This window comes from Larus michahellis, chromosome 1 (genome assembly GCF_964199755.1).
Source record: "Larus michahellis chromosome 1, bLarMic1.1, whole genome shotgun sequence".
Lineage (NCBI taxonomy): Eukaryota > Metazoa > Chordata > Aves > Charadriiformes > Laridae > Larus > Larus michahellis.
In genome coordinates this window covers 165,071,956-165,095,090 of record NC_133896.1, presented here as the reverse complement: position 1 = coordinate 165,095,090, position 23,135 = coordinate 165,071,956, and the positions used below count along the sequence as shown (strand labels likewise).

The following is a 23,135-nucleotide window of genomic DNA, read 5'->3' as shown; positions in this document are numbered from 1 at the left end:
TGGCCATGGTTGGAGACTGGGTATTGGGCAAAATGGACTTTTCGTCTGACCTGCGAAAGTCGTGCTTGAGTACTTTGGTATCCTATTCTCAGGTAAAATGCAAATGGAGAAAACAGCACATAAAGCCAGGTATTTCCTCTCAGAACTGTGATGTTGTTTGGATTTTGTGCAGGGAATCTGTTCAGCAGAATGGGTTTAGCACTTAAGAGGCGGTCGGAGTTAATAGCATTAGGTGGTGCTCTTGCTGCCCTCACCTCGGGAGCTTTGTTTGGATGTGCCATGCAACTTCCCTGAGCTGGGTAATTTCTAGAAATCTATTATTAATGACGCCACTGGCAGTCTTAAACATGTTTTCAGCTTGCGAGTTTAACATACCTTAATTTTCATGGAGTTCTTGGTTTATTCAGACCTATCCTTGTCTTTCAGTGCAAAGGGATGCTATCTGTCACATAAACAAATACCTCAGTAAGAGTTCTGCCTTCTGGGCTTAGTGTGAAACTGAAGTAGAGAAAATAGAAAATTGACAACAGCCCGAGCTCTTTTAAATTGTGCTCCTGTGTAACAGCATGTTATCAGTCCTTTGGCAGGTGAGAACAGTCATTTGATCACGTGTTCCCTCCATGCCAGTCTATAAAAATTTCACAGTACATAAGCACACTTTTCTATAAATATTTTTACAGTCCTAAAAAAATAAATACAATGCATGTCTGCAGCTGGGTGTGAGTAGAAGCTCCTAATGCATTGGGGTACCCTTCCCTGGGGAAGTGGGTTTGATTAATAGCTATTATGTGGTGCACTCTGCCAAAAGCAAAACATTTGTGACCACAAGAGGCCAAGTGATAACGTCATTGCTGCCGGGGATGATTAACTCTGCTCGTGGAGGCACAGAAACAGAAATTGCTTTTGCCCTCTTGTCAAGGTGGGAGCAGGATTTTGTGTATGAAATTCATACACACAGAGGAGGAAATCAAGTTTTCTTTGGACTTAAAAGCAAGAAGTGTTGAAGTTACAGACTGTGAGACAAGGTACAGACCAAGAGAGGAGGAGAAGGTTAAGTGAAGTGGGATGAATATCATTGTAAAAAAAAAAAAAAAAAGTTTGCTAGAAAAAGAAAAACTGTTTTCTGCAATTGCATTTTAACTGAAGCATAATAAGCGTTAGTTTTATCAGCATGACTTCGAAGCACTTTGTTTGAAAATACTCTTGTGGGCTCCAGTCATCTACAGACTTAAAGTTCAGCAGAAATATTTCATGGTCCATTAGCAAAGTAGTGCAGTGGATCGCTGAAAAGGTCCCAGGCTGTGTCTGTTGTTTCGCAGTCAGTGGTACACCGTCCTCCTCACCTGCTTCCCCGGGGACAAAGGACATTAGCATTATTATATTGTAAAGCCAGCTTCAAAGTGAACCGGCAGGTTTTAATAAGAAGCTCATTGCCGTTCTGTAAATAGCGTGGGACATACTAAAATGCCTGAACCTGGCACATTAGTGATCTTGACAAGGAGAATATGGCTCATTTAGCAAAACGGATATTTGGAGGTCACGCTCAGTTTAAATGAAACAGACCGGTGTTTTCTAACCTGTCCTTGGACTTCTCTCCGCTTAGCTAAAATAGTTAGGATCGACTCTGGGTAAGGTGTTCATCTGAATTACAGCTGACGAGTGTTCATCTCCGGTTGTATAACAGGCAAAGAGAGGTGTTGTAATAGTTATCTCCAAGTCAAGCAAATAAAATAAATAATGGTTCTTTTGTAAGTCAGGACACTTTTGACTTCATCAGAGTTCAAGTTGAATTCATACAAGAACCGGGATTGGAATTTTAGTATTTTTGGCTCCTGGCCACCTGGTGGCTTCTTTGATAGGGCAGTTCTGGCTTCTTCCTTGTTTGAGCAATACTGGTTTGCTTGATGCCAAATGGAAGCTGCTTAACATCTTAACAAAGTGGAAAAACCCCTCAAAATGATTAAAGAAATGTATGCAAGTTTAATTTGAGATTTGTGGATGAAAATGCATTCATCACTTTCTACTGTATTTGAATATTTTTTCTTAAAAATGTTACAGTGGCAGAAAGGTTTTCTGTTCTTATTTGCCATCAAAGAACCGACGATGTGTCATGGAAGTCTGTTTCTTGAATATAGGGAATATTATTTTTGTGACTTCACAACATTTCGGAAAAGAGCCAGAAGCCCGATTCTGGTTTTAATGCTGTAATTTTACTGAACTATGCAAAGGCATTACTAAATTCTATTGTACATTGTCCGGTTTTACTAGTTATCTAATATTAGGTTACATATCAAAAATATGAATGTTAGAAATTGGTTCAAGAGAAAAATATGAAGCTGGCATAGTACTTACTGATGAATGGTACATCTGTATTGTTGCATCGCTTTCTGGTCCAATTTCCTAATCTGGTGGGCTGGTGGAGTGAGAAAAGTCTATCCACCACACAAAAATCTCTTGCATGTTCTCTCTTTAAGAATGTAGTTTATTCAAATGTGATTAAAAGCATGCCAACTGTCATGCTATTTGTCTGTAAAATTACTTCTTTTTTTTTTTATTTTTAATTCACGTTAGCATCTTTTGACATATGATCTTCTCTGTATTGGTTAGTGGGGGATTTTGCACAGTGAGGCTTAAATTAGTGTGCAACGACTGAGAGCCAGCCTTGTTTTCCAGGGACAGGGACCAAGTCCTATGGGATACAGCATCGTAATTACAGGAGCTTGCAGCGAGGAGCCAGACCTGGCGCAGGTGGGGTGCAGGGGAGGGAGCGGGGCTGCAGTCCATGCCCCACCATGCCTGCTTTGCTCTTCATCCACCAGGTGTGGGGCATGGGCAGGTGGGCATGTCTCGGTTGAGTTGGTCTTCACGCATGACGCAGAGTGCTTTACACTGCCATGTTGGCTTTATTCTGCACCTGGGGAGGCAGATCATAAACGGAGCCAGCTTTAGCCTAGGATTAAGCTGCAGCCTTGCTTTCCTCGGCTGGGAGTCTGAGGGAGGGCAAGAGAAGACAGTGCGGGGGACTCGAGGAAATGTCAGGTAGCTGGAATTAAAAGAAATGCTGGAGTGTGCTTGTGGGGTCATGGTGGTCCTTTGGTGTGCAGCTTCTCTTCGGTTTGGAGGCCTTGAATGCTATTTAAAGCACAAACAATGGGGAAAAAAATTACATTTAAAAAAAATGTAACAGTGAGGTTTAGTTGAAAAAGTGAGGAAAAGTTCCACCATCTTTTGGACTAAAGCATCTCCCAGTGTCTCCTAAATGCGTGGCTGCATCCCAAGTGCTTTGAAAGTGAAGTCCACTGTGCAGCTGTAAACAAGAGGTGCGACTTAGCAGGATTTGGATGGCTTTTACTGGCCTTAAGGGTGAGGATTCAGTAGTTGACAGTCTTTGAACATCTGTATTTCCACTGTGAATGTTCAAGGTATCTTGAACTTGATCTTAACTTGTATTAACAAAGTATCTTAACTTGATCGGGTGATAAAAGGATCCCAATGTATTAAACTTATACAGGGACTCTTTCTGCTAGGTTTTGGCTATAAACATTGTAAACCACAAAATGAGTTTCCTTTGCAAATGTGGTGAGCTGCTAAAGGAGTGGCAGCTTTTTGAAGGAACACAATGTCTGTCAGTGGTCTGAAGATGCATCTATAGAGTGGGGCGCATTTGGTTAGTCGTTGTGTTTGGATGTCATAGGATGTCCTACAATATCTGGGAATGGTTGTGTTTTGTCCCACATTGCCTGTCCCAGGTAAAATCACTGACTTAAAACTAGTAAATTGAGGCTGCAGGGAGTGGCTAAACTAAGGGTATTATTTCTTATAGATTAGTTTATCTCCTGGACATCATGAGAATGAGTTAAGGTAATGTGTGGTTGAGATGTTACTGGTTCATGAACTCGTATTGTGGAGCGTGATGCCAGTGGTGCATAGGGTTAACTGTGTCTAAGGATAAAAAGCCTGTTTTCCGCTGCTTACAACTTCCAGCCAGAGGTTAAAATTTCAACTTGAAATTCTTTGTGCCTGGTTTCTACTGCAGGGTCATGGTTGTGTTTCTTTGTTAAAAGATTCCTGAAGCTAATTTAAGACTATGGATGTGATTTTTCTGGAAGTAAGCAACATGGATTTGTGTTTACGTGTAAGCGTACAGAAATTGTAGCAGCAACCTGCTTTAGGTCAAGGGCTTAAAATTGGGAGGTACCATTTCCCTGGGATTAGAGATGTGGCATTGGTCCTCTTGAAAGCATTCCCATGTTTGTCTAAGCTAACAGTCTCTCTCTGAAGAGTTGCATGCTGGGTTTGAAAACTAAGTTCTCAAGATTTTATTTTGGCATTAGAGTATCCAGCAAGTCAATTTTGGTAACTGTAGGTAAGTCCTGAAGGTGATTTTTATCCCACCTGAGGTCACGTGTTTAACTGAATTTGGGCAGCAGATATCTGTCCTGGCAGTCAACAGGTTTCTGCCCTGCTAGTGGCCTAAAGGAGGAACACCCTGCTTCTGCAGTCTTTGGATTCTTTATTTTTTATTTAATTCCTTATTTTTAAAACAGACCTTTGTAAATGATCAAACTTGTAAAGCTATGCATATTTAGCATTTCTCTTCTGGCTTGCTGGGAAAGAAGAGTCCCTCTTAAACTGCAGTCCCTCTTGGGTACACCTGAGGGTTTTCTAACTTTCTAATTCTTGAGTTTCTGGTATATATAGAAGAGATATATAGGTGTATATATAGAAGAGATATATAGGTGTATATATAGAAGAGATATATAGGTGTATATATAGAAGAGATATATAGGTGTATATATAGAAGAGATATATAGATCATGTTGATAAACTTTGGCAGTAGAAGCAACATATTGAGCCCCAGTCTTGACATCTCTTACTGAAGATCTTAATGTGATGAATCATACAGAGTGCTTAATTCTCTAAGTAAAGTGAAAAACTGTTTTAGCACCTTTTGAGTTAACTTAGTGGTTACACTAGAGCTCTATGTTGGGGCCATGTAGAGAACTCTGCTCCTTTACTGGAATTCATGACCTGCAGAGTTGACTTTTTGAGATGTGGTCTTTGCTTGTTACTACATGTTATCTACTGAAGCATGAATACAACATGTCCAGGAAGCCTCAGCTTCTCTTAGACAGATACTACGTAATCCATTGCCACGTAGTCTGTCTGATAAGTAAAACTACTGTACCAGGAAAACACGAGGTTGGCAAAAGCCTCCTTCTCCATGCCTTGTTGGCTTTTCACAGAAGGGGAGTGATGCTTACCTGAAAAGAGGGGTCGAAAGCTAAATAGTTTTTACAAATACATGTCCATGAATTTCTTTCACTTAGCCTATGAAAAACTTCATTTGTTAGGTGTGTATTCTGGATCAATTCCATTGATCCAAGCATGTAAGAGACTGAAAATAAACAGTGAAAGTTGTAAAACGCCAACCAAACAAAACTAGTTCTTTTATACTTAAACAGCAATAGTTGTAAAAAAACAAACAAACAAAATTAGTTCTTTTATACTTAATATGTTGAGTGTTTTCTTCAGCTTCAATAAGAACATTTTTGTATCTCAGTTGTCAATGTGGAAGTTTTGGTACTTTGTTTAGCTGCAGTGGGGAGCGAAGGCTCAAGCTGGAATCATTAACAACAACAGCAACAACAATAAAACATCTAAACAAAATCCCCAAGCAAAGCTTTTGCCTAGATCAGAGACCCTGTTGGTGCTGAGGGCTCTAGGCTGGTGAGATCCCGTTGGTTTTGTCAGGACAGCTAACTTTGCCTGATACGTTGGGACACAAATATAATTTAAGAAGTGGTGGAAAGAGGAGCAGAGTTCACAGTCGCTGGAGATCCTGGTGCTCTCCATATGGGTGGGTTTTGCAATATATAAGGTCAGAGTGGGCTGTGATGTTAGTAATGGCCTGTGGCCTCAGAGACATTCTACTGAGGTTTTTTTACCACTATGATTTTATGCATATATCTTCCTTCTTCTTCCACAACCAGCCATTTCACTTTCCTACCTTCCACTCACATTTTTTTTCCTTCTCTTGATCTCTTTCCTCTTATCTTGAACTCTGCTTTCCTTGGCTCCTCCCACAGTTTTTTTTCCCCGGTTTGTCTTTCCTCTCCCTTCTTGTATTGCATCTCTCTCACATTCAGGCCTTCCCGGTGGCATCTCTTCCTTCACCCTCCTGCAGGAGATGATGGGCAGAGGAGGTATGGCAGCTGCCTAGGATGTGGCCATGTAAGTGGTGTAGGGATGAAGTGCTCCAAATTCTTCTGTCCTCACCATGTTTGCTCCTGCCTTCTACTGAAGGCACGACCTCCTTGAGAATGGTCTCGGTTCTGTGTCTCCTGAGCCTGTGTCCATAGAAACTGCTGAAGCACTCAACACCTACTGAGAAATCAGATAATGTTGTTATTTTTGACAAGATGTAGATTTTTTAGCTGAACTTTTCATGCTTCCTTTTCTTTAGAAAATTTTCAGGTAGTAAGAAGAAAGGAAACAGGATGATGCTGTATTTCACTCCTACCCTCTACCCCCCAAACACTTTTTGGTATTAATTCTTTCTGCAGTCTCATGAATCTCATATGTGATTTTGTTGTGCGTGGTTTTTTTTAAAGCCGTGGCTACTGCTGTTAATATACTGTGTGCTGTTTGCTTTGCCGCCATGTGCAATGTCTGGTTTTCCTCAGTCTTAACACCTACTACTTGAGAAACAACTTTGCCTGTTTTAGTAGTATTCATCCCAGCAGAGTATTACTACTTGTGACTTTCAGCAGTGTGCGGTATAACATTTACCCTTTTCCCAAAATTTCCGTCTGTCTCCTACATCTATTACTGAAAACCGTTACTGACGTTTCTGAATTGGAATGGGTGACTCTAGGGAGAATATTTCCTTTTCTGCATTTAGCCAGCTAAATCGTCAGCCCAACAAGCTATCAGCTCAACAAGCCCTTTTGGAGAGGCTCGCCTTGTCTTTCCCCCTCTCTTTCCTTTTCATCCTTTATGAGTATTTTTCTCACCTCTTTGTACGTTTTCAGCTTAACCTAGCTCTTCATTGATGCTGTGGGACAACATTGATGGAATGCTTAATTTGAGGAATATTTAGTTCATGTACTGTACTATACTACAATTGTGTAGAATTATTTTAAAATGTACTAATGCTCTTGCAACTCATTATTCTTGACGACCGGGTAAAGCCAGCTAAGTGTCATCCAGACCCATCTTATTTCACGTTGGACTTGAAACCAAATTTTTGAGCAATTAGCATTGCATTGCCTTTACTCAGGCTAGCAGTAGCAAATTTTGGTGTAGGTATTGGTCATATAGTAAACCCCTTTCTGGTAGCATTACTAAGTAATAGAAAAGCCTTTTGATGTGAAGACCTGAAAGTCAGAGCTGGGATCTGTTCCTGAAACTGTGTGTGAGTAATTCTTACTCACATTACTGACTTCAATTAAATCAAATGAATTCAAGCACAGAATGGTAATTATTCTGGCATGGGAAAGCTGACAGTGTTTTTAGAGCTATTTTTACTGATGCGTTTTAAAACCTCACTTATTCCAGTCCTTCCCCCTTTCTTTATTCTTGCACAAAAATAATCAATCAACTGTTTCTGGCTGGTATCTGCAAAGTGAAAGTTGTGTTCCTTTGAAGCTGAATAGAAGGAAACATCATGACCGTGGTTTCACCGTCTGCGTATAAAATATAGTCTTTTATTAAAAAATGTTTATAATATCTAACCCTTTGATTTTCAGATCTATTGATCTATAAAATATCCCAGGTATTTTATAGTCTCCAAATAGCTTAAGTTCCATATTTAAGTCTTAGATTTTGGTGCTGAACCATGTATTTGTATAAGTACATGAAAGCCCAGTTAATCAAGGGAAAATTTAGATAAAGACTGCTTCATATTAGAAAGAACTCATTAGAAGATGATGACTTAGTGGTGAGCCCTTTCATGAAGCCTTTTTGAAACAGCCTTTAACTTAACAGGGAAACTAACTTTATTTCTAGATATGGAAGGTTTTTTTCCCCAGTAGTTTTGGAATGATGATTTTTTTTGTCTCGTACTTTTTTCCCCTTGAGAAACAGAGGGAGAGACAAAAAAACATCTGAACAGAATACTACTGTCCTCGTTTCTAAGGAAGAACAAATAACAAGTAACAGCTTATAATGTAGTAACACAATCTAAAGGGCCAAATGATAAATTAATGGAAACGGGTTCTCATATATTGTTTTGGAGACTAAGCACATCAGATTGAATTGTTTCACAACCAGCATGCCTAATTATTGTGTCTGCCACATTCATCTATTTAAATCATTCCCAACTTTTGGATTGCTGCCTAGAATATGACTGCAATACATGTTTCAACTGGTTATTCCCTTGTCACACGTAACTTCACAAGGGAGGCTGATTTTGTTTGGAAAAAAGAAATACAAGTGCGCATTGGCAGTATGTTTATAATATCTGATAAAAAATGATGATAGGTTTCGTAATGTTGATTTGAATGAGTTGCATGTGAACTGATACCGTATTTGTTTTGTCAGGTCAGTGACTTAAAAAGTGCCTTTGCCAAGTCACTTTTATGAGCGAGGACTGCTACTACGCCCGTGTTCTCAAAATCCTGTCTTTGCCAGCCAGACATTGCCTTCATCTTACACCTGGCGGAACATACCTCAGCATCTCCATTTGCCAATTAGTTGATGGGAAACTGAAAGCAGAAAAAGAGGAAGAATAATAATAATTATTATTCCTGGGACATGAACAAATGACTGCATTGCTTCTCTTGTGTAATCAATACCAGCAAGCAACCATCGGAGAATTAACATTCTATCAAGGAGTGCCATTGCATTGAAGGACCTTGGCTTAAAACTGGTGCATCCGTGATACAATCAACTGGCCCACATGTTTTACAGACAGAAATGCGACTGAGCATGGTTTTTCCCAGCCAACAGTCTACAAGTGGGACTTAATGATTGATGAGTGACTGCTTGCTGATAAACTTTCTCTGTTTATTCTGCTTTGTGTGCGTTGGACATCGTTAATCATCCTCCACTTTTTTTTTTTTAAACTTTCATTTCAATTGGAATTGAAATTAATTTTTTTTTTTTTTGTGGTGGTTTTCGTTTCTTTCTTTTTCTCTCCCTTCCCTTCATTATTAGTTTTGGACATTTCTTTGGCATAATTCATTTGACCACAATTTTCAAGTTCGAAAACAGCTTTTCATCATGGCTTTGAATGTTGCTCCTGTAAGAGATACAAAATGGCTAACATTAGAAGTGTGCAGGCAATTTCAGAGGGGAACTTGTTCACGCTCTGATGAAGAATGCAAATTTGCACACCCCCCTAAAAGTTGCCAGGTTGAAAATGGAAGAGTAATTGCCTGCTTTGATTCCTTAAAGGTAAGGAAAAAAAAAATTGCATGTGTAGTGAAAATGCTGCTACATTGTACTGAAAGTAAAATGTGAAATGATGAGTTACAACTAAACCAGGTTAATCAGAAAGTGATCTGTTTTTGGTAAGATGTGTATAAATACAGATGTTATTTGTCATAACTTCTATTTATTGAAACTTTGCAAAGATTTCTTTCTAAGGATTTTCTTTTCCTTTGTCAGTATGTTGTTTACAAAAATTGCATATGACTCTGGGATATGGGACTGCTTACAGCTGGTGGGACAATTGTATTCTCCCGACTACATTTTATGAATTGTTATTGTTTCATGGCAAATGAAAATACATGGTGGCACAATACTAGGCCATTACCAGAGTCCTACGATGAAACAAATCATACGGAAAGAGTGCAGATTCTTTCATTTAAATCAACAGAAGTAAGAAGTCTGTCCATTACGTCAATTTTGACACCGTAACAGGTTGTTTACCCTTGATATTGGGGACTGTCAGAAAATTAATTAAATTACATGTATGGATAGTGCAGGTAACAGCATAAGTTTAGAACAGAGTGAAGGGATTCTCTCCTTTGGAGGATATTTAGCAATTATGTTGTTAGGCCATCAACTTCTGACGTGCTAATGACATCAGGCACGCTTTAGAAAACTATTTTAAAAGTTCTGTGGAAATACTTCGTGTACTGCATAAAAGAAGTTTAATGACCCCGTGGGATTTGGGGAGTACACAGTGTTTTCTATGATGATACATTTGTGTTCTCATGTCAACAGAAAGAAAAAGCTTATTTCATAGAAATAATTAAAGGAAAAAATTGAGCGTTACAGATTTTATTTTGAAAGTTTTAGTTGTGGCTTGGTTGAGCATGGGAGAATGTCTTGGCTTGCTTTTTAAATTTAGCTCCGTAGATCAAGATTTTGGTTACTCACCAACTCTCTTAATGTGGAAACATCAGTGTGAATAAGAAGAAAATTTAGTGTTGTTTGAAAACATTAATTTATTTTCATTATACTCTCTTCTTTCTTTTTTTCTTTTTTTTTTTCCTTGGTGCAATGCAAGATATTGTGCTAGGCATCTTTCCTCTGGGTTTTCTTGTTTCTTCTCTTCTTTTGAAGATTTAGAAGAAAGTAACTCAGGGGAAATGTTTGTGAGGGAGTTACATTCTATATACTCTACAAGCCAGAACAGGACCTTTGGAGTCATCACAGTATGTCATCGAGTGCTATTAATGACCTTAATCCACGGATTACTGCACGATAAACTGTAACAGCTTCCTTGTAGAGTTTCTCATATGTCGGTTGCTTGCCAATGGGATAATTTTTTTTAAATGGGCAGGCTAGCATCTGCAGCAAATGAGCAGTAAGTAGCTTTTGCAAAAATTAAGAAAGTCAATAGAAGTTTGGGGTTTTTTTAATACAATTTTTAACCATTGTAAAGACTTGGGGCTGTGGCTGGGCGGCTGGAGGGAAGCGGCAGGGCTTGGTCACCTCCGGCCTGGCAGGGTGGTGGGTTTGCAGCACAAGAGGTGCTGCCACCACATCACCTCAGCCAAAGCATCAATGTGCCTGTCCTCGCAGCCTGAGGACAGCATCACTCTCCCTGGCAGCACAGGGAGCTCGCAGCAGAGGTGCCAGCTATTTGAGATGGACACTTTTGTGCAGGGGTGGTTATTGCCTGTGAATTAAAACTGGAGTCACAGCCTAAGCTAATAATACCGTGAAGGGAAATCCTGAGGGATCGCTGTGGATAACTTACTGACAACCAGCATCATTGCTCAGTGGAGAGAAGTCTAAAACCATGTAAAAAGTGTAGTCAAAGCAAGCAGGCATGTTTTGTCCTAGTGCGGGAAGGCATCTGCTTGGAGGAGCCAGCTTGCTGCAGCCCAGATCTTGTGGCTGAAGAGGTGCTGCTCTGTCCCACTGCCCGACATCACCCTCTTACCAGCTGGTGTAAGGGAGCATGTTCCTGGGCCTCCTGTCTTGCGTTTTCTATTTGAGTCTGTTAGGTTAAATTGCCAGTAAAGATGGAATTATACCAAGAAACCAAAGTGTGGCCTGAAGCAGCAGAGGTGGAGGTATGGGTTTCTTCCCACCGACACTGCTGCAGGGATTCAAGAAAGGGACAATAACATCTTCAATTGCCACAGCTCCTCATCGCCAATCGTGGGTCGGAGCCATGCGTTTTGGTGTGCTGCCTGACCCTTCACTGCATAAAAAACCTTTAGGGATCGTTGCAAGTGCATGGCTCTCAGCTGTATCAACTGGTATCCTCGCAGACATTATCTCTGTTATTCAGAATAGCGTTTGCAGATTGCTGTATGTACGGCAAGAATGTGCCTAGTTAGCTCAGTTTGCTTATACTGCCCGTTGAGGGACTTATGTCGTTAGGCACATAAATCTATTTGATGCTTAGCTTTCGGAAATACTGGTATTAATCGTACAGTTTCAGAGTAAGGCTTTGTCACTCAACAAGCAGAATAATGTTTCATGTAAATAAACAAACAGGAGAGTCTAGAATTATAGATAAAATCATAATTTAATTAAAAAGAAAAAAAAACAAGAGCTGTTTTTCTTGCTGAACACTGAACCACAGTTTAATGCAGGCAATTATTTAGAGTTTATTTACATAATATCCAGAGCTTTGGAGACTTAGCGATTTAACTGTCTTGGTTTGGTGTACCTGCTGTAAAAATAAATTATAGCACGTACGTTGAGTCTCTTTGAATAAACATCTTCCTACCCAGAGAAGACAGAGGATTTTTTTAGTCTCAGATTGAGGTATGTGTTACATTTAGGTGGTGCCTGGTAGTTACAGCTGCTCTCTAAGAAGTCAGTCAAACACAAGATACAGCACTGTGAAACAGGCTCTCCTTTACCCGCTGATTGATCAGAAGAGCCCCTGTTTGGGGAAGGGGCATGCGCTCTCCTGTATGCTGCCTTTTTTCCAGATTTCCAGGGTAGACAAACGAGCATGGTATCAGTATCTGCCAGGTGGGTCGGACTGTCAAAGCACCAGTACGGAACTACTGGAGAGAGTCCAGCAAAGGACCACAAAGATGATGAAGGGACTGGAGCATCTCTCCTGTGAGGAGAGGCTGAGACAGCTGGGGCTGTTCAGCCTGGAGAAGAGAAGGCTTAGGGGGGAATCTCGTCAATGTATATAAATGCCTGAAGGAAGGGTGCAAAGAGGACACAGCCAGGCTCTGCTCAGTGGTGCCACAGGACCAGAGGCAATAGGCAGACACTGAAACATGAGAGGTTCTCTCTGAACATCATGAAACACTCATTCACAGTGAGGGTGACCAAGCACTGGCAGGTTGCCCAGGAGGGTTGTGGAGTCTACATCCTTGGAATATTCAAAAGCTGTCTGGACATGGCCCTTGGTCAGTCAGCTCTATGTGGCCCTGCTTGAGCAGGGGCTTGGACTGGATGACCTCCAGAGGTCCCTTCCAACTTCAACTATTCTGTGATTGTTTGACCAGAAGCATCTCCATGCTGAGTTGCCTGTAGCCTCAGGGTTGTTCTAAACTAGCAAAAGCTGGCATTGAGACTCAAGGAAATAATCCCTGCCACCACGCTGTGCCACATCCTCTTTTGTGCTCCCACTGCCATCTTTGTGGTTGTGTGGTGCACTGGGTTAGGAAATGGATTGTGGTTAAACCAAAGTTGTAGTTGCTGCTGACACAAGGGAGAGGAGCTGTGTGGCACCAGCAGAAGTGCTGGGTCACTTCTGCCAGTGATAGTGCTGTGGCCTTAGGCCTGGCTTCTGCGGTAACATCATTGCATCAGAATCCAAATTTTCGTGTATTAAAGAAGTATGTTTGTTGGACTGTTGTTTCCAAGTAAAAGGTCAACAGAATTTAACGGACCCTGTTTGCTTTTAACTCAAAAGGGATTTTTGGCTCTGAATACCTGTCCTTGCAATACTTGACTTTAAACCCAGCAAAAGTTGCAACAGCAACCCATTGGACTGATTACAGTTTAGATGATCCAAAATGCTCACTGTTGAAGACTGTCTGGGCTCTGAATATCCTTCATCTGTGAGATGCTCCAGGCTAGACAGAAATAGCTGAAGACTAATGAGCCTGGTTCAGATTCAGGCCAGAAACTTGCTGATTTCAAGCCAGGTTCTGCCGCATTGGGCTTCTGAGATGCGGCTCAACATTTGTTTCTTGCTCTTTGGTGAAGGACAGAGCCTGGTCTGTTCTGAACAGGGCATTTTGTGGGAGTTAGGAGAGTGTAGATATGCACTCGATGGATGATGGGTGCAGCAGTCAGCCAGATGCACGCCTGTTAGCTGGTCATAGCACCATGTCCAGCAATGGGGCTCCTTCCAGCAGAAGCCCCCAGTGAGTTGGCCAGCCAGTGCGGCCAAGTGGGCACACCCAAAACTGTACTGGGCAAGTGCCCTTGGTGATCTTAATGGGAGGATGACAGTGTCTCTGAGCTAATCTGGTTGACCACGCCTGAGGTGAATGAAGGGGTACTTCCATGGCAGGGCCCAGAGCCCTGCCAGTGGGTGGGCAAATGAAGGATTCTGAGGAAGCACTGCCAGAGCTGGACCCTCATCTGCTGCCTTAAACCCTCCCAAAGCATTTTTGGAGCCCTTACAGGGTCCCCTTTGAATACTGCAGAGTTCTTGCTGTGGGAAGGGTCTGTGAAGAGGCCTGTCTAAGTGGAAAGTTTGAATTTCAGGAGGTTCTCTGTTTATATTTTTATGCTTGTCACTGGGTTCAAGTAGCTTAATTTAAAAGTGAAGAACCTGGATATATAACACTTAATATATCACATTTAGATCCCTCCACGTTGGACACTGTAAGAAAACCTGTTTTCAAGGCTTTCCTGTCCTGGTAGTAGTAAAGAACAAAATCCTTTCAAAGGAATACTAATATATAATGTAATGTATATGAACAAGAACAACATGCAACTCTTTGCTGTATTTAAGCTGAATACCCAGATTAAAATGAATGGTGATGTTTAGGAGGGGGAGAAGGGAAAAGCTTGGCAGATAAGAAAATATCATTGTGTGTGTTTTAGTGGGAGTTGACTCTCATGTTCGCAGGCAAGTCTGTGTTTTAAATTCTGGTCTTATTTCTCTTGGCTCAGATTTATACCCTTTCTGCAGGTCAGCTACTAGAAGGATATGTTGTCTAAGCTAATACAGATAACAGAGGAAGTATCTTGAAGATACTGTCATTGCAAGTTTTATGGTGATAACAAGAAAACGAAAGCTTCTTTAGGGCTACAGATGGCTTTTTCTGTATTTTTTTTCTATTTACTAGTGTCTAAACACTTCGAACTGTTCTATCTATTGAGCCAACAGACTAGTGTGAACTGTTCATTTGCATTTTCATGAAAGCCTTTTAAGAATATGCCTATCTGGTCTCATTTGGCACCACAGAATAAAAGGTAATTGAAAGCTGTACACAGAGACCTGTTTACCAAGTTTAAAGGGTTCCAGGAAAAAAAGAAATTTTAGGAACATCCACTTTGTTGAAATATCTGGAACTGAAAAGAATCTGTTTACGATGGACTCGGCTTTATTTAGAAAAAGGCAGGAAAAAAAAAAGGTTTTGTAAAATGAGCAGGCTGTTTGTAAGAAAGTGAGCTCAGAGCTGGGATGCAGTAGGTAGTCATTTGCCTTCCTGCAATTATTTTGTGGGTCTCTAAATGTTTTACAAATGTCAAGGACTCGGGATCCTCTCACATGTTGAAGTAGGTGATACCTGCTCTCACTTGGCAGGTGAGGCAGTCTGGACAGACTGTAGATGAGCACCATACACAGAGGGGGTTGGCTAATTTTGTCTATACTAGAAAGCATTTAAATGGGTGTTTATAATATCCTAGCTGTCTGAATTTCTGCCTGTCACCCAGTTATGTGGTGTGACACCGTCCAAAGACAAGGTGAGTTCAAGGGCTGTGCCTACAGCTGGTGGGGAAGAATGTTTGAAACGGGCAAACTCATTTCTCCTGGGTGACAGGATGGCATATTCCTTCTGGGCCCGTGAATTTTGCCTGCTTTGCTGCACAGTGACCTAATTTCAGCATGATAGGGGAATTGGCTGCCCCTTTCAGTAGCTGTGGGCTCTGGGGACGTGGAAGTTGCAGGCTGAAACCTTCCAGGTGGGCGATGCAGAATCCAGAGCTCCCTCTTCCTGCAATGCAACGGGTTTGGTCACATCTCTTCTTTTTCATCTACCTCTGTTTTTAATTTTAAAAAGTCCAATAAATTACAGGTAGTCTGAGAACAGAGTTGCTGCAAAGTGTCCAGAGGAGGACCACAAAGATGATGAGAGGGCTGGAGCACCTCTGCTATGAGGACAGGCTGAGAGAGTTGGGGTTGTTCAGCCTGGAGAAGAGAAGGCTCCAGGGAGATCTTATAGCGGCCTTGCAGTATCCGAAGGGGGCCTACAGGAGAGATGGGGAGGGACTCTTTATCAGGGAGTGGAGTGATAGGATGAGGGGTAACAGTTTTAAACTGAAAGGGGGTAGATTTAGATTAGATATCAGGAAGAAATTCTGTACTGTGAGGGTGGTGAGGCACTGGAACGGGTTGCCTGGAGAAGCTGTGGCTGCCCCATCCCCAGAAGTGTTCATGACCAGGCTGGATGGGGCTTTGAGCAGCCGGATCTAGTGGAAGGGGTTCCTGCCCATGGCAGGAGGGTTGGAACTAGATGATCTTTGAGGTCCTTTCCAACCCAACTATTCTATGATTCTGTGAAAGTGTGGGCACGAAGAGAAAGTGTCAATCAAATCCAGTTTTAGATGATTGTGAATTAACTCCGTAGGCTCCCTCTGTATTCAGAATAGTAGTGGCCACCCTGGGTCAAACCAAAGCTCCATTTAGCCCAGTGACCCAGTAATGGCCAGTAGTGGATATTTAGAAAGCGGTGTGCAAACATGCGATGGCTTCCTGGAGTGCTCTCCTAGCTCCTAGTGATGTGCTGCTCAGCGACATTGAGTGCCAGGGATGATATGGTTGTACTTAATATATCTCAGTGAAGGTCTTTTCCCTGCGTTTGCCCCGCTGCTCTTTGAACCATGTACACCTTCAGCACCCCCACTGTGCCGCAGCAAGGACTTCCACAACTTCATCACACACAGCGTGGAAACAAACTTCTGTTGTTCATTTCAAACCTCCTCATCTCACAGATGCCCCCAGTTCTTGTATTGGAAAACTAGAAGTGAATTTCTCCTGAGCATAAATCTAGGTGGTTTTCTCTGGAATTCTCTCTGGAAGGGCCATGTTTCTCCACAGTGAGTTCAAAGGAAATTTCATGAGAGAAAACTCATTGGTTTAGATCTATTCCTTGAAAATACTATTCCGGGACACATATGCCTCCTGAAGGCCCCTTTTTTTTCAGGCTATGGGAATTTTGTGCCTCAGAATAAAGTGCAAGAGGTCAGATGTTGCATGAAATTATGCCACCCTGTTACCGGAGACTATACTTCACCTTATACGCAACCTGCTTCTAAAAAGAGGTGGTTAAATCCAGTCCTGTGCCCGATCACACCTGGCTCCCCTTTTTTATTTCTGCTCAAGTGATCGTGCAGCCATGCAACTTGTTTGAGCTGATCCAAAGGAAAGGGAAGAACTGCATTAAATGTAAGATGAAACTATTAATTTAGGCAGCAAAATCTAGCATAAATAGAGACAATGGGGTTTAAGAAAGGAGAATCTCTTTCTGAAGATCCCCCTCTTATCTCTGAGTTGGAACTCTTAGTATTCCCTGCATTGTCAATCACCCATTCTTGTTTCTTTTCTGCACACCCCTCTATTTTTATTTTCTAGTTGTCTCCTGTAGTCCTCCCAGGATGCACAAGTTCCTTTAACACTTCATTTTTCCTGTTTTCCTCCCTCCCGTCTACTCACGTAGCTGTCTCCATGCCAGGTCTTCTGGCTTAACTAAAGGTAGGGTTAAAAACCAACCAGATGAACTGCTGGGCAGACATCCTTAAAAATCCATGAGCTTGGCTTAAACTGGTTAGGAAAGTGTCAAACAAAACTGAAATAAGCCCGTTAACTGTTGTGTTACATGAATTAGCTTTTTTAAAAATAAATGGAGAAAAGAAAAAAAGAAGCCGTGGATGTTTGCTCACTGCAGAGTGGGCTGTGCCGTTTGCTAGGATTTGTCCCTCTCCCACGAGGGATGTTTCTCCTCTGTTTCGGAGCAAAGTCCGGAGGCGCAGCTCAGCCCCACCACTCATGGCATCTAACTTGTGGGTGCGTGCAGGGGCAGGTTTCTGGGCAGGCTGCCAGGGCTGAGCCAAGGGCTGGCTCCTGCAGCAGAGGGCCACTAGCCATCAAGTCAACTTAGAGGAGCAAGTCCTAGCCTGCTGCCACTGTCTCTGCCTCAAACTGAAACTATGAAAAGCAGAGAAGTTGAACCAGTTGAAGTTCATTATGTAGGCTGTTAGAAAAGCTGGGTGTCTCCTCCAGGCCCTGTTTTGTCTCCTTGTTTGTGTCTCTCAGCAGCAGCACTGAGAGCACAAAGCTGTCCTGGCTGTCACTAGTATCCCCTGTCACCACCTGACCTGTCAGATTTTGAACCTGTGCATCTTGTTTTAACTTGGGTGTAAGTTACATTCTCAAAGGAGAGCGTGGTGGGACACCTGATTGCTGAGCTACCCAGACCCTCCTTCCCTCTAAGGGCATGGGAAGCCCTTTTTCCCAGTAGCACGATTCGTGGCAAAGCCTCTCGTTGATCAAAGTAGATGGCTTTCACAAGCGGGAGACCTGTTGAAACAACTTGTGCCGCTGTTGGCCCATTACGACTGCCTGATGTGAATGAGTAGGTGTTTCCCAGCAGCTTTCACTGTCATTCTTGGTGTGGTAGAACTTGCTGAGCAAGTCGCCTGGCCCCTGGGGAGGGGGATGAGCACTAGGAGCAGAATCAGTTGAAAGAAAAAGCAGTTAAAGAACAGTAACTGAAAGTTCTAATAAAATACATCTTTTTTTGTTCACTGAGTTGTGCTGTCCTAAGACACTCCCATTACTCTTTTAGTAGTTCCTGGGCAGTGGTCTTGCTGGGTTGAGTTAACTCCTGGAGCTTGTGCTTCCAGAATTCCTAGCAGAGACTCGCGAAGAGCGTTCCCACGTAATCTGCCATACCCCTTCTTCTCAGATGCAGCTGCCACTCAGTTATCAGTCTAAGTCTGATTACAGGAAGAAGAGCAGCTAGGCAGACTGGCTAGAACTGCAGCAAACCTTGTGTGGAAGGGCACGGCGTTTGGCAGATGCTCTCCAGGTTTTCAGGCATTTGGGGTTCCTTCATAAACTTACCGATTCACAGTGTAGTTTTTGTTCCTGCACCAACCTGTGCTCCCCTAAGCTTTATAATAACCAGTCTGTGGGTGTAGTGAAGGCAAAATTCAATCAGAGCCTCTGACTCATCCCATCACTAGGATTCTGAACACAAGAGCAATTGCTCGCTGCCCACTCCTCCCCCACGCTCCCTATTAACTCAGGTCAGTGTTCCCACAGGCTTGCTCTCTCCAGGTCTCCCCACCTACTCCTTTATTTTTCTGGCAGGTGGTTCCTCTTTCATTCCAGGCTCTTTTTTTCCCCTTGGCCCTGTGTGTGTAGCTTTCTCTCAGCTCAGGCGTCAGCTGTTCTTCCCAAGCTGTTAGACTTTGACTGCATCACTGATACAAGACAGTGCTGTGTTCAGATGCAGGAGCTTCCTCATGTAAAAGCCTAGCAGAGACAAGACCCGTGTTGCTGTTAGTCCAGGTCATCTCCAGCACTGGAAAGATATTTTAAATCTAAAAAACCAAACACCACAAGAATCGGGGGGTTTATTCACAAGTCTGTTTGACAACCATACCCCTCTCCCAACTCATATCTCCTCATATGAAGACTGGCACCTTGTTTTTGAGGAGGTGGATTGTATTGGAAACCCATTGCAAAAAAAAAAGGAAAGCTGTTGTGGTTTTAGAGATGTTGGAACATATCGTTGAAAGCCTGCTGTGAGGTACCCATCCCACAACTGAAATTCAAGAGGAAATCTTAAGTGTCTGTTTTCTTCCACATTGATGTGTTTCTTGTGGCTGTGGACATGGTGTGCCACCCAGGATTAGATTCCTGCAAGGTCTTGACCACAACAAAGAAGAAATTAATAATGGGGAACAGAATCTGGCTTCTCATCTGCTCTGTCCGTGAGCTGTATGGTAAAGCGTTGTGAACAACACCCCAAAAGTCAGAGCGCCCCAATGCATGGAAAGACAAATCATTGAGCGGTAAAAAGAAAGAAGCAGACAATCATTGGAAAACTGCATGAAAACGTATGAGAGATGTAGCAGCTGTGGTGTAACACCCTTGAGTGTACTTGAGGGCCCAAGAGGACGACAGGGCTGTCCTGCTCCCTGTGGGCAGCTGTAACCCTGCAGGCTCACACATTGCCACACAACACGGCACTGTGTGGTGCCACGCTCCTGACTGAAAGATGGCTTGGTGCCGTCACTGCAGTGTAGACATACCCTTCTTCATGAGGTGTTGCAAGTTCTCAGCCCTTGCTTGAACGAGAGGGGATCCATAGTGTGCAGCGCCATGGCAGCTACGTGGATGGCCTGGACTGGTAGACCATCACATGTGCGTCTGCCACCTCACCTGCGTGTGCCATAGGCCAGATATCTTTTAAACTTTGTAAAAACCTAATTTACTTAGGTTTTTTTTGAAATTCAGTTTGGGTTGAGCACTCCTCAGTGAAGCTATATCTCTGACTGAGCGGGTTCGTGTACCATCTTACACGTTGTCAGGAGAGCAGCTTACTCAGCGTCAGTCTGGTGGCCCCTGTGAAGATAACACAGTGGCTGTAAGAAAAATACAGCTGTAATTGGGAAGCTAACAGAGCTGCTGGGACCTTCTGTGTTCATTCACAGTGAGACAAAAAATAAACCCCAGTTTGTTCAATGCTAGACTAAGCCCCACTGGCCGTTGTCAAGCAGTCCCCCAGCCCCCACGCGCAGCCACGTAAAAAACTCCACACAAGACAACATTTTCAGCTAGATGTAACATATGAAAATCAGGAGACATACAATGCTTTTCTTTCTAAGATCACTTTCTAGGTTAGGCCATCACTTTAACATTAATATGTATTTATTTGCTGTGGGTAGGACCTGAGTCTTTGGGCTTGATTCAGCTGCCCAGAGGCATCTGATAGTATTTGAGGTACCCTGAAGCGCTCTTGATGGCTTTCCAGTGACATGTCAGAGGAGCGTGTCATATCTGCTGGCACTATGCAGAGGTCCAGGATGTCCCAGGGTGCTCCAAATGGTCCCGCTGACTTCTCTATGGCAACAGAGTGAAGCCCTTCTCAGGAGGCGGCATTTGCTGTTGTACTAACTGTAGACTCTGACGTCAACTGCTTTGAGTAAAAAGGAGGATGGTGCATTTGCCACAGCCATGACCTGGCTGAGAGGAAAGCTGGGGCATAGGCCAAACCCAAAAGAAACCATCTTCTGTGGCAGAAAAATGCCCTCATGGAGATCAAAAAGGGGATGAACATTTTCAGCATGTACTTTCATAGTTCACCTTTAGTAATGTTAACAGCCAATGTAAACTCATTAATTTGAAATAGGTGTGCCCCATGTAACTGGGCTTGTCTTTTGCTATCTATGACAAGAAAAAAAGACTTTCTAGGCACAGGGGTGTTACGACAGTGAACTCAGTCTATTTAAACATAAAAAGATAGGCAACCTTTTGTAAATTTAAATTGAATAGCAACTATAACAACCTCTTCGTGAAGATTTTAAGGCTAAAAATTACTGAGACTATGGCCTATGCATTTGAAAAATCATGAAAGTAAAAACAAAGGAACCCCATTCCCCTGAAATATAATTCTCCATTACTTCATTCACAGATGTGAACATATGTCAAGTGCCATCAAATATGCATGTAGTTGGTTTCTGATGCAAAATGGGGAAAAGTATTTGCTTTTCAAAGAGTATCTTAATGGTGAATTTTCTAAAGTAGTGGATAATAATATATGTCATGAAAATACAGGCTGCTCCCCAAATGCACCTTGCCTTAGCCTTGTGCTTCATAGCACAGGTCATACAATCCATGTCAGTGTTATTAAAAATGGAGGCATGGGGTTTGTGGGTGCAGAGGTGGAGGTGTGTGGAGTTAGCTATGGAGGTACTGCACCCGTGAGCATCTGTACATCACGATGTTGGTATGAAGGGGATTTTGTGCCTCATGCTGAACACGTTGATGCCACTGAAGTTCTAGCCTGTGACAGTCCTCAGTATAAATCAATATAAATATTAATTTGCTGCAAAACTCATTACTTCAGTAAGAGAAGTGTTAGCTGATTAGTATGCATGAACCGGTTTGTGTTCGAAGTGCAGGAAGAGTCTACAGTTCTCTTTCTCTAATTGAACCTTCTGGCTATAATTGTTTTTAGCCTGGATTCTTGCAGAAATGAGGCTTGTGCAGTGAGGCTGCCTCTCTTTCCCTCCAGCCCCGCTAACTTGTGAACCCACTGGCCAGTTTCAGCCGAATTTGACAAAGAGATCATAGTCTCGAGGATAATTAAGTTCCTACAAGTTTTGTAAAAACAGGCAGCCAAATAGTCAGCTGGAGGAAGAGGGAGAGACCTAGAAGCCCTCTCAAATGAAACAAGAGGTTCTCAGTTAACCACAAGGAAGCCGGCTTTAGGGATTTGGAATCAAATGTGTAAAACCCCCACCTTCATTTGTGCCGGCGCTCGCAGCAATGCCTATTCAATGATGCTACCAGTCTTTGTGCTGAGGAGCAGCTGTTGCAGGGGACTGCTTGCCATCATTGCCTCTTACCTTTAGCCTCCACTTGCTTGCTAAGCATAGTTTTCATGATATTTTCCTTTTTCGACCTTTTCAAATAGCAGATTTATCTTACCGAGTTCTTGGTACTTACCTTTACTTCTTCAGAGGAGGAAATTTCCATTAGGAATGCACATTTAGGTCCTGTTTTAGATGGGTGTGCAAGGCAATGAAAGGATCGCAGATTGCAGGAAGGTCAGCAGTGACACCCCTCACTGAAGCCAGCTATTGTATAGAAATGCCACAGAAATCATAAAAGGCACTAAAAGAGAGCAAGAGAAGGTGTAACTCTCTAGAGTATATGGTTGGAGCTCATCTGGAAGGAGGGAGTTTGCAGCTATCAGCTCTGCTGCTAGGCTTCTTGAGGCATTTTTTCTTTAGATAGCCACTTGATGAAAAAAAAATGAAAAATGTCCTGGAAGCAGTGGTGACCACATTTTATGTAAGAACCATATGCCATCTTGTCCTGAGCTCTTAGCATCTCATTTTCTTCTCAGGGCAGCAGCCCACAAGGTTCTTCCTGTATCCCAGTTGCAGGAATAAGCTGGTCTTTGGCATTACTCAGGGCTGGCCTAAGAGATGTTTGCTCTGTCTTTCTTCCCTCAGACTTGACATCTTTGCCATGTAATTAAGTCCTCCACTGTTCCATGCATAGATGATCTTTTAAACAAGTACTACTATAAAAAAAAAACAGATTTAGCCAGCTTTCCCTAAAGCTCCAACAATACTATAAGCAGGTTTTCCTTCATCAAGTATTTCAGCATGCCAGCTGTTACAGTATATGTAATGTGTTTAATGAGCAGGGGAGTTTATTATTAGGTAATTGAATAAGGCTGTTCTTTCTAATTAGTTATTTGCCTTTCAGTCCTGAATGTTGCAAAAAGATCCGCTGTGATCTCTGTCAATTGTATCTCGGTGTGCTTTGATTTGCT

The 23,135-nt window shown here is 42.4% G+C and overlaps 1 protein-coding gene across 19 annotated transcripts in view; it reads left to right on the top strand.

Annotated features, from left to right (window-relative positions):
* Positions 1 to 23,135, top strand: part of MBNL2 (muscleblind like splicing regulator 2) — a 111,999-nt gene that overhangs the window by 29,438 nt on the left and 59,426 nt on the right. For 14 of the 19 annotated variants that reach the window (XM_074562751.1, XM_074562765.1, XM_074562791.1 and 11 more), the window contains exon 2: positions 8,545 to 9,399. The exons of the other annotated variants lie outside the window; for them this stretch is intronic. In XM_074562751.1, the coding sequence (XP_074418852.1) occupies positions 9,226 to 9,399 (174 nt within the window). In that variant the 5' untranslated portion in view covers positions 8,545 to 9,225. The remainder of the gene's footprint in view (positions 1 to 8,544; positions 9,400 to 23,135) is intronic. 19 annotated transcript variants of the gene reach the window in all.